The following is an 11,967-nucleotide window of genomic DNA, read 5'->3' on the forward strand; positions in this document are numbered from 1 at the left end:
GGTCAATACTCAATTAATGCATTGTAAATGTTGTTAAGGGATAAAACCCCATCTCGAATAAAGATGAGCCTAACTCTCTAAATAAGATTGACCTTTTAAAATAAATTCCTAAATTTTAATATGATATTAGAGCTCATTAAATTTCATGAAGCAATTCGAAGCTACTCCTGTTAATAAGATTGGTCTTTTAAGATGAATTTCTAAATCTTAACACATGTTGAAATTGTTGAAGGGTTTATATGAGAGAAAGATTGAGATTTTTAATAAAGCAGGTCGACTATCAATTAAATTTGAGGGGGGCATTGCATCAGACATTAGGGCTCTAATTTCTGGTGTTAATAGTCCGGTTTTTGATTCTTTATGAGGTTTGAATGTTTGACGTCCCATTGGGTCCCAAATTGTATGCCGTAAAACTCCAAATTTCTAGTGTAGATTATATTTTTTCTTGAGGCCGTGAGGCAAAACAGAAACGTGAATAAGATTAATAGGGTCTTGTCGTAACACATGAACAAGTGTTGCTTGAATTTCGCTCAAACGGATATAAGGAATATTGAAATCCATCAAATAGAACAGGAACATTGAAATATTATTAATAATATTAAACGTCCATCTTGTTTTTAAACCATTAACATATACTTAATGACTCAAAACAAGTTCTAACCATATTGAGATCCTAATTCAGATAAATGCAAATAAAAGTAAAAAATTGTAAAAGATGAAATACCTTTAAATAAACTTTTAAAAAAGAAAAGAAAAGAAAAAAGCTGTAATGGATCATTAAACTACGAAATTTGACCTTGAAAGTTCGACAACGAAGGCCATTATTGTGACCTCGACAAAATTTTGAAGAATCGAAGAATGCTTTCGGATTGTACACATGGATGAAAATTTGACAATTGAGCTAAAAGTTATCCACATTTTCGTATATCATTCTTATTTCTTCTATTTTCTAGTTGGTTTATGATTTTCTCTTCCAATTGTTCCGTATCACTGTGGATGTAGGAGTTTTGAGTTCCATCTTAAGAAGTTAATAATGTCAAGAATAGTAATCAAAACAATGATATGTTGTTTGTTACTTTGATAATTATCTCTTAACATGTACTTAAAAGACTAATCTTACTAAGAGGGCTCTGTACTTTATCAAATTTGAGATTCTATTTTAATATGTCAATCTTGCTAAGTAAAGTAACACAATCTATTTTGCTTATTGATTTTATATTTAATCGATATGAGATTTATCACTTAATATGACACCGCAAGATGATGACACATTTGAGTATATAAATCTTAAAATTCACTTTTCATTTCTTGAGTTTTAATTGGATCGAATTACTAGTTCAAATTTCATGAGCCTGCATACTAAATTAAAATTTGATGTTCAATTTTAAAATATCAATCTTATTAAGAGGAATAATTCATATGTTGGTCTATATTTTCATTTTTATTCGTTGTAAGTTTTATCTCTTGACACTTACTAACCTCGTAAGATGATAGCTTATTTAAGCACACTAATCTTAGAATCTGAATTCTTGTTTGAGGCTTTGATCTAGTGGGCTTTAACAAGCTCTTTGTCCTTCACCAAGAAAGGAGAGCGAGCAAAGTACTGCATGATTTGGTAATGACTTCGCGTATGATATATTAATTTTAGATGTGATTCAATCTTAAAAGATTAATGTTATAAGAAAAATAACCAAGTATGAAAGTACCTTTAACAATACGAGAGAAATTCATTACAACACATGTAAAATGGGAATAAACATATTTCTTTCTAATTAAAAAATAATAATAAATTGAGAGATCTCTTATTAATTATTGTAAAAAAATTATTAAAAACTAACTTCTCATATTACAAACTTCCACTCGAAAGAAAAAATAGAAAAATCAAATTAAAATCATAAAGATAATCTTTTAGAAGGGGACTAATGTTCGAAAATATCTTTAGCATGATTTTCGAGTCCCACAACCAATCTAAACATGTTTGCAATGCATGCAATGTAGATTTTAGGGCTTCGAATATATTAAAATTGACAATATTTTCGATATCAATCTCAAATTCTAGACAAACCCCTAAACTTATTCACATTTTATAAAAACCTTATACGTCCAAATAGGCATGTTGTTGCAAGATGTTTTAAAACTGCTATAGCACAATGAAACGATCTTCCTAACTAGTCTTTGTAATCAATATTGAGCTTTTAGATATTTTTCAATAACACTATAAACAAATTGCAACATGAATCCCACAGTAGTCTTTTTAGCTATTAAAGTTTCTCTATTTGGTCCATTAGATGCCGATTTGATAGTACACAAAAGAACTAATGGAAAAAATTGATTAATAATTAGTACGTACTATTAATTATGGTATATTTAGTAGGTTAGATTATATAAGCTGAATTTAGTTAAAAAATAATAATAATTAACTTTTTATCCATTATTTTACACAATAGAGTCCATTATTCAGCACCAAGTATTTAGTTAAAATCGCTTGAAACTTTCTCAAATCTTTACATTTTCGTGTATCCTCAGTTGTCGAGCGAGTCGAGTTCGTTGGCTAGTGAAACAAGTGCCTCGTGTACAAAGAAGAAAGTTGTAAAGCACCACGGGATTTTTCTGAAGTGGTAGAAAAAACCTAATGCAAATCAAAGTTGAATCAAGGTTCAAAGGATTTTAATTTTATTCTTAATAAATTTAAATACAATTTTTCTGTAAGTATCATATTTCTCTCTCCATTTATCAATAGACAACATAAGATCAATCTTTAATATTGGTTGTCAAGTCTACTTTACTAAAGAAATCACAGAAATGCAGTAAAGATTATCAGTTTATCAGTATTAATGTAAGTGCTAAAACATACATGTGAAAAACATTAGGATAATTAAATTTTTTATCTGCACACTAAGCCTCCAATTCATGGTGTAATCTGACTTTACTTGAGTCAATAAAGATAATCAATAAAGATTTGGGGTCAAGGCGGAGTGAAGAGTGTATTTCGAGGTAGGAGCAAGCGATTGGGGAGCGGAGCTAGAGTTTTAAGGAACTGGAGATAACGATTTAGGTTTTGAATACAGCGTCGACTTGTCGTGTTGAATATCGTTCTTGAAAGGGCTTTTGCCTGTCCGCAATTGTTCGTGTTGAGAAATTTTTGGAACCAAAGTCGTTATTCCTAATGCGATTTTGCCTATTTAAATTAACCAAATATTGGGCCTTTTCCAGAGAAGAAATACAGCCAGAACATTAAATTAAAAATATAAGTCAATTTTTACTACACATTTCATAGAACTTATAACTTTACAATCCCACGTTCTATCAGATTTTATCAAAATTTACTAAAAATTTGATTTTCATTTAAATTAAGTGAGGGTACATGTGAAATTAACGGTGTGTACAATTCATATTCAATGGAAACAAAGTCTAGAATTAATAAGAATCTTACAAATGAATTTGTTTGCTTTGCTTTCATAATTAAAGTTCGATTTAACAAAACACATTGAATGTTTGACTCAAATAGAATTTTCCAACTCAAAATTCCAGAGCAAGATTCGGAATGAAAAGATTGATTCTCGATTCTAATCCAAAATCATTTAAAGCTTAAGCAAAACCAAATTGAATCGATAGTTTTTTGTCCGTTACTTTTCTAAACTCCTCCTTGAAATAATATCAGTGGACATTATTAATTAAAGAGTTCAAAATATTTTCTGACATAATTCAGTTTCATTTAGTACTACATACATTGGTACTGCAAATGACGATATTAATAAATGAAATTTAAATTTCTTTTTGATCTTAAAAACGACAAAATACTATATAATCTACCTGACCAAATGACACACACTAGACAACACGAGAAGATGCCGACTTACGTTTCTTTTCCACCTTAAACACACAAAATAAATGTTATGGGTCCTCTCTTCAGCTGAGTTCCAGGGATTTTGGATACACGTGAAGAGTGCGCAGTAGGCAGCCCGTCCCTACAATTAAATATATCCGTTCGTTAAAGTTGAATGTAAATTATACGTTATTCTAAAATACTTTATAAGTAATATAAAAGTAATATTTGATATCAATTTGTTGGAGGAATTGATAAGTCTCGAACAAATTAAAAATAATAATTTAGCATTGAAATTTAAGAGAAGAAAATTATACTCAAATATTCCCCACAAAACTCAATTTCTACGATTCAGATTTTTTGTAGTGATAAAATATTATAAATGAGCAATCTTTTTATATTACATTTGATTCATAAAAATTAATTGTTAATACATAAATTTAAACACCCATTAAATTTTTCAGATACATGAATATGAATAAATCCATCTATAATAACTTTATATTCATATAATTCAAGATTCATCAAGTGAAAATTAATTGAATCTAGATTAATGTGAATGTTAATTAACTAAGAATTAATAACAAAAATTTCATAAATGACTGTAGTTTTATAGTATTTATTACCTATTGAATAATGGAAAATAAGGTATTATTGAAATAATTGAATTATGAAAGCGTTAAAATCATCCAAAAAATGATCCTCCCTTAAAGTGATATTTTAATATATTATAGATTTTGTAATTATAAAATTAAGCACCCATTAAAATTTTCAGATATATGAATATGAATAAATTCATTTATAATAACTCTAGATTCATATAATTCAAGATTTATCGAGTGAAAATTCATTGAATCTAGATTAATATGAAAGTTAATTAATTGAGAATTAATATCACAAATTTCATAAATGACAATAATTTTATAGTATTTATTACATATCGAAGAACGGAATATAAAGTATTATTGAAATAATTGAATTATAAAAGAGTTAAAATCGTCCAAAAAAGATTCTCCCTTAATGTGATATTTTAATATATTATAAATAAAAGACTACCACCTTGTAAATAACGAAGCAACCCATATGATGATTATTAGAAAAATTATAAATATGTACAAAAAAAAAATGGATAAATAAATATTGCATCTTTTAAAAAATTATAAAAAATAAAAATAAAAGCTGCTGTGTAGAAGCATAATTACAAGGCTCAACTCGAACAAATTCCAATCCCTGCACTGAATTATCTTGTACAGGGAAAGGACCATATAAAAATTTGCCTAGAACAAAATTTTTCAAGTAGCAGTGATATCCTTGCTGCCGGCATTGACTTTCCGATGACGCCTTGATTTCCGGTCTCTCCCGCGCTTTGTTGAAGCCTTCTTGATTGGACTACTTACAATATTTTCAGTAAAAGTTCCAGGTGGCGTGTTTAGTTTTTCATCGATAATGGGGGGTGGAGGATGAACAAGATCAATGGCGTCCGGAGGAGGGAGAGCCCAGTTCTCAATTAAGTCCCTATGGTACCCCTGCAAAAAGTAAAAAAGTGATAAAAGTTACGAGCTGCACAAACAACAAACTAAGTCTTGTTTCCTCACTAAGTACTGCTACTGCCAGGCCTGAATAGGAAGGGCCTGGCATTTCACACAAAAACACTCATTTTGTGAAGAACTCCTCCAAATTATGATAAAAGGATCCAATAACGACATGGTGCTAGCCTGTCACCTAAACACGGGAAAGAAAGAAACGTTGTGGGACAAAATATCAGCAGTGTTCTTTCTTCAGAATTTCCACGTAAAGGCAGACCCACTTGTTTCTCTTTCTTGAACAAGTTAATGGGAGATCATTCACCGGGAAAGAATGTATGATGTCAAAAAGGGTATTTGAAAGGTAATAGATAACCTAAAGGAAAAACAAGATGTAAATGCAGTTTAAAGGTGGTAAATAGCAAGTATAGTTTGAAGAATAGTTGATAGCAAGATACAAAAGAAACAGATAAATACGTTTCAGTCTATCTTCTCAGAAATAATAACTCTCAACAAAAATAAGATCACCTGCACCACAAAGTTACGCCTTTCACAATCCAAGAACATATTGATGGTGTAATTGGTCTTTGACGCAATCTTGTCCCTAACAGTTGAAAAACTGATCTGGTCTCTGGAAGTAAAACGATCCACTTCATTAAACCAAAGACAGGTGAAGAGGTTGGAGATTGGAATGTGCTCCCTTATTATAACACATCCTTCAGGAACATCTAGAAACCATATCATCAACGCATATTAGTCCAACATGGAATGGCAGATCCAGTCACGAAAATAAAGAAAAATAAGGGGAAAAATGGAATTGACTGTCCTACCACTTGTAATAGGAAATTTATCGGCTGAAAATGGGGTTAAACCCTCCTTTTTGTAGAAATCAATTTGGAAGTCAATGGAAGCATTTTCGTACTTCCCAGCAGCCTTATTAGCTTCTGCTTCTACAAATACATCAAAACGCTTATAATGTCTTGAAATAGCAAAGCTAGCATTTTTCCTCCATAAGAACCTGTAATATTATTTAGTAAAAGAAACGTCAATCCGAGCATCTCTATTATAGACACGGGGAAAAGGAACCAAAATAAAATTCCTTTTTGAAAGTGATTACACTATCAATGGAGCATGATGGGATTACATATTCTTTTATGACCATAGTTGTAATAGTAGTATTACTAAATAACTATATATATATATCTATGGATATTTATTAATTACGATACACGTAGATAAACAAATTGGAATTAAGTTAACTATCTTCTCTTCCTTTTAAATCACACATACATTAAGGAATGTGGATTCTAAAACTTCACTAAGGAAGAGGTACCCCATGGAATATTTTTCTCCATCTTATTTGATGTGCACAACAAACTTAGCCTTATTTCCAATAAATTTGTAGCTACGTGATCCTTCTTTGCCATTCTACTCTGTCGGTTGCTAGAGTTGCAGGGAGATCAAAAGCAACTAAATTTGATGTACAAAATGCTGGAAAGAAAAACCTAAAACAACCAGGACCCAGAGATTCACATCCACAATGAAGCCTCAGAAGCTGACGTGACAGTTATATGTTACACTTTACCTTGACCCAAGCATCTTCAGCTAGCAAAAAGCATCATGTTTGACTATCATTACTACCTCAGAAAGCCCACAACTGACAAAGTAGTGTATCTTCATATATGTCAAAGACCTCTGTTAGTCTAACTAACATCGCCAAAATTCATAAGCAAACATTATAACGACCCAAACTCTATGCCTAAGTTTGTCCAGTTAGTACCGGGATTCAACTTCAGTATCTCATAAGGCAGATGTCTCCGGTTCAAATTCTAAGGAACACGACAGAACATGACATAAAGCCTTGAGGTGTGAAGAGAGATGCCCTCTCAAAGTGGACAATACGTAATAAGTCAACGACTTGGGCACAGATGCCTGATCATTAAAATAAGGCATTGCATCGAAGAACATATAAACTGCGGTCACCTTGAATAAGGTTAATCAACAAATATTTTTACACCTCAAAGAAAAGTTAGGCCACTAATAGTATCTACCAAGCAAAAATATTATTTAGTGTCACTCGTATAATCTTTTTTTGCTACACTCGTCGAAATCTTGAACACAACATGACTAATAAAAGTATGTTTTGTAACAACAGAAACCAAAAATGTGGCTACTTACAGTAAAATAAATGTACCTTTCAAGAATCTGATATGGATCCACAACCAGCTCAAGTTTTGCATCAACCCATAGCGAGTATCGGGCATTAGGGAAAAGCCTATGAAGTAGAAGCTTGGGAACCTGACATGCAAGAGCATACTCAGTTAAACAATCTGTAAATGCATCATGCATAAATGGCTGCACAGTAGCCGAACAGGCAGAATGGACAAAACTAGAAGAAATAAAGCACAAGTTGAAGAAAGGATTGCCATCAACAATTCGTTATGTAAATATTATCTTCATTATGGTAATGCGTAGATAAAATGGTAAAGCCACTAGATGTGGCATGCGTAATAACAAGTGCAATACCAACCATATCAAAAAAGCAGGGGTGGGGAACCCTATTTGACTGTGTCATTATCTGACATAGACTATGCCACACATTCTGCATGAAATACTGAAAGCAATAAAGAAAAGCTTGGACATCATTAAACAAGTGCCTAGTAGTAAAAAGTTAAAAATGGAGAGTAGACAAATTAGGCATGACAGCAACAAAAGCTTAAGGAAGCAATGAATATATTATCATGCAGAAAAGGAGAAACAAATCTGAATATCCATTTACTGCAAAATGATTTATAACTGAACAGAATCCAGAGTTGACAAGAGTGGCAATTGTTAATAATACTCAATACTGTGAAATTTGAATGATTTCACTGCAAATTGGAACTCGTAAATGTTCTTGAACAAAATTATCCGAGAAAGGTCCATTTAAGAGACGGCTGTGCATATGCAAAGATGAGCACTAACTCCTTTAAAGAGAAAACTTCTGACACGAATCTGATACAAGAGAAATCACACTTAACACATTTGTTAGTGGCAGAATAGCATAAATGCAGTGCAAGGCTATTAAATTTTGAAAAAGAAAACAACAATCATTTTAAAATCTCTTAGTCTCAAGGGCTAACCACTTCTATACCAAATTTCTCTTCTCCCATGATAAACTAAATGTTAATAAAAAACTGTGTGCTTACAACAGAAATTACTGACCGCTGAGATCAGATGGCATTCATCATTAAAGTTCATCTCCTTTAGATGTGATTATTGAAATGACAAAATTATGTGCAGATCTAAATTTCATGAAGGACTTCTAATCAGATTTTCTTTCTTTATATAAATTGGATTTTTTATTGAATCTTGTAAGTAATTCTTAAAATTTTTCATTTGACCTCAATCCTAACCAATGTGCTGACAGCCCTCTCTTATATACAAGGATGAACGTAATTAACTATATTTGTTTCTGATAACTCGTTCTCCCATTGAAAATGATCATTATAACTTAAGATTGAATGTCAATACACCAAACGAAGGTCTAAACTCAAAGAATGTACCAGCTAACTTCGAGATATTTACCTTCCCATTCCGCCTTGGATCAGAGTAAGGTAGGTTGTGAACAACTACTATTCTCCATAGCCCAATTTTCTTGCTACTATCCAGCTCATTAGAATTGATCAAAAATGCTTCTGTTTCTTCATCCACAAACATATGGAAGCAGACATTTTTTTTGGCATACTCACTAATGTTCTTTGGTTGTCGTATTAAATCAAATGCTCCTGATAAAAACAAACATCCTGTACTAATCACCGACAAATTTTAACATAGAAATAAAACATAACATTCGATCAGTACCAAAAATTGCAGATGCGACTACGACCCCACGACAACTTTCCATCTCAAGAAGGTCAGAATCATTAATGTCAAAACCTGTCCGGAGGCCAGGTTTTGCTCCTCTGACAAACCTAAAGAGAATGTTGAATTACCCGTAAGAAAAAAAGTGCATATAAAGAGCAAAATGAGGTAAAATATTCAGAAAAAATAATTCCAGTAAATTCAACCTACCCACAATGCACGCCCATGGACTCTCTTATGTCATATGAATCACTCCTCTGTCTCAGTGAAGGATATCCACCGAATTCAGAGCCTCCAAACTCGGTTTTATTTAAGTTTTCTTCATGAATATATATCAAATTCTTAAGCACGGGAGAAAAGGATGGTGCAGTTGGCATTTGGGAAATAGCTTGTTCCAAAGGAAGGTAACATACTGGACATGCTGGCAAAGCAAACAACAAGAAAATCAAGCAAAATGAACAGCTCAGCTTTAAAAAGGAATAACGTTATTTATGCAATCTAGATGATCATCTGTCTATGTGGTAGTAAGTAGGATCAAGTTGTCCAATGAAGTAGGAATAAGTTGGAATGCATTTATCAATATTGGACAATGTTGCAGTTACCTAGCGCCACATACACCAATGATGATCTAGGCTCTACATGAACAGCATTACTTAAGGCCCGTTTGATTCCCATTTTTATCAAAATGCATTTTTCTCTCTTTTCTTTTTAACCACACATTCTTCATTAAAATAATATTACACGTAAATAAAAAACTTTGACTTATTTTTCATCCATACATTCTCCATCAATATACTATTCTAAAATTCATTTTCATAAAAATGGGTGTCAAACACCCTCTTAATAAAATAACGTGATAAGATCAAAGTAATCATATCTTGGTTCATATAGACACTTAAGTTATCTTGATGCTTCCATAAGCCAAATAACATCACATCTCAGAAAGAGAGATAATGTAAACTTACGACGTGGTCCGGTCCTCTTTCTATCCGCTGGTGGCGGTGGCAATGTAAAACCCTCACATGGATTCCCAGGAGGAAGAGTGTATCCTGTAAAATATACAGGTGGCGTCGGATTTGGAGGCAGAGGCGGAGGCTCTACATTTGCATTTCCCACAACATTGTTTACGTCAGAAGTAATAGCAGCAGTAAAACTATCTCTCTCCCCAGATATTAATGGGGATTTAATACTCATATTTGACATAATAGTTTCTTGCGAATCTTCACCTGCAAACAAGCAGAAACACACAGAATGAACAAAGACTTTTGTTGATTAAGTGATCAACATCTTAATCTCAAAATCAAGTTCAACCCACACGCAGCTGATTAAATGACAATTTCGCATTCTGAGCAATCTGTGCCAGTCATCGGAAACTCAGAAAAATAAAACCCACGACCAATTACATTTTAAATTAATTCAAGAATGTAGAATATGCTGCGGAACTATATGCATTGTGCTCTTTCTTACAAAAATAAATATAGATATGCACTAGAGCCAGAATAAAGAATGCAAAATGAATTTCGAGAACAAGAGTTGAAAACAGGAAGCCAAACCTTTTCCAACATATAAAACCCAGATGAAAACAGCAGCGGAAACAAGACACAAAAGCAGCATTCCAACCTTCTTCCGGGGAGCGAATTTGCAGATCCAATGAAAAAACCTGTCCTTTTCCTTAAGCATCTTGGCAGGCTTTCTTGGCACCAGAGGGGGAGGCGTAGTTTGGATCGAAGATGATAATAAACTACTCTGAAATTGATGTTGTTGCAATGACCCATAACTTCCCGAAGATCGAAGACCCAATGACCCTGTAGTCATTGTTGTCCCCTCAAGTCCCATATTTCACCACTCATCTCCCCTCTCCTCTCATCCGCACAAAATCAACTGTTAAAACAAACCCCAAATTCAAGAAATCTGTACTCTAAATCTTGATTTATAAAACCCAATCCCTTTTCACCCTCAATTTTCTGGCCCAAATCACAAAAGTGATCCCAAAGTAACAAATTTAATACCTTTGAACTGTTAAAATTAGCCGAAATTCAGAATCAACTATATAATCCAATGGCAATAATTCAGTATAGTATTAGAATCTCCAGTAAAGACTTGAGTAATGTGAACCCAAAATTTGATCTCTCAAAAGGAAATCTAATAAAGAATTCCCTCTTTATAGACAGGTGACAACTATCATTGAATCGGAGCTCTATTTAAACCAAAGTAGAACACAGAACATTTGTATCCAATTAAACTCAATATTGATTTTCAATCCACCAATCACGTATAAGAATGCTTGGTATTAACGCAAAAATGGTCCTCAAAATCAACATTAAACAAAAATAACCCTAAAAAGAAAATAATAATAATAATAATAATAAATTAATAAAAATGCCTAAAAATTGAGTGCTGGAATAGGGCAGTGGCGACTGAATTCTAGGGTTTTGAGGCTGATTTCTAAATCTAATAAGTTAGATCACAGTTCACAAGTCCCTTTTAATTTGGAATTTAATTTTTTCCCAAAAAATTAATTTTGCAAATTTATACATGTCTTATTTGTAATAAATGATGTAATAAATCAGTTGAAAAAATCATTGAGGTTATCATCCCATGTGCTCTGAATTTCAGACTGCTGTCATTTGACCCATACGTGGCGCAATTTCATTAGAGAATGCAGCTTGTGGTTTATTCTATTTATTATAGAGCCTTCTATGCCAATTTGTTTCAAATTTTGACTTAATTATAAAATTTAATTATAAAATTTGAAAGCTGGCTTAATCACTAATA

The 11,967-nt window shown here is 32.4% G+C and overlaps 1 protein-coding gene across 1 annotated transcript; it reads right to left on the bottom strand.

The window, feature by feature from the left end:
* Positions 1–4,954: 4,954 nt before the first annotated feature.
* On the bottom strand, positions 4,955–11,658 carry LOC111402341. Its single transcript, XM_023030570.1, has 9 exons — positions 10,746–11,658; positions 10,158–10,418; positions 9,403–9,613; positions 9,193–9,302; positions 8,917–9,116; positions 7,544–7,647; positions 6,180–6,367; positions 5,878–6,077; positions 4,955–5,352 (listed from the first exon to the last, which is right to left on the bottom strand). The coding sequence occupies exons 1-9, from the start codon at positions 11,026–11,028 to the stop codon at positions 5,119–5,121; spliced, it is 1,791 nt and encodes a 596-aa protein (XP_022886338.1). The 5' UTR covers positions 11,029–11,658; the 3' UTR covers positions 4,955–5,118.
* Positions 11,659–11,967: the final 309 nt, after the last annotated feature.

This window comes from Olea europaea, chromosome 10 (genome assembly GCF_002742605.1).
Source record: "Olea europaea var. sylvestris chromosome 10, O_europaea_v1, whole genome shotgun sequence".
Classification (NCBI taxonomy): Eukaryota; Viridiplantae; Streptophyta; class Magnoliopsida; order Lamiales; family Oleaceae; genus Olea; species Olea europaea.

What these genes read in the sequence shown, in the direction of transcription:
- LOC111402341 (XM_023030570.1), bottom strand. Translation starts at nt 11,028, where the DNA reads ATGGGACTTGAGGGGACAACAATGACTACAGGGTCATTGGGTCTTCGA. An exon ending in CCATATCAGATTCTTGAAAG is followed by an intron (nt 6,368 to 7,543) that starts GTACATTTATTT and finishes ATAATATTACAG; the next exon opens with GTTCTTATGGAGGAAAAATG. An exon ending in TAAATTTCCTATTACAAGTG is followed by an intron (nt 6,078 to 6,179) that starts GTAGGACAGTCA and finishes TATGGTTTCTAG; the next exon opens with ATGTTCCTGAAGGATGTGTT.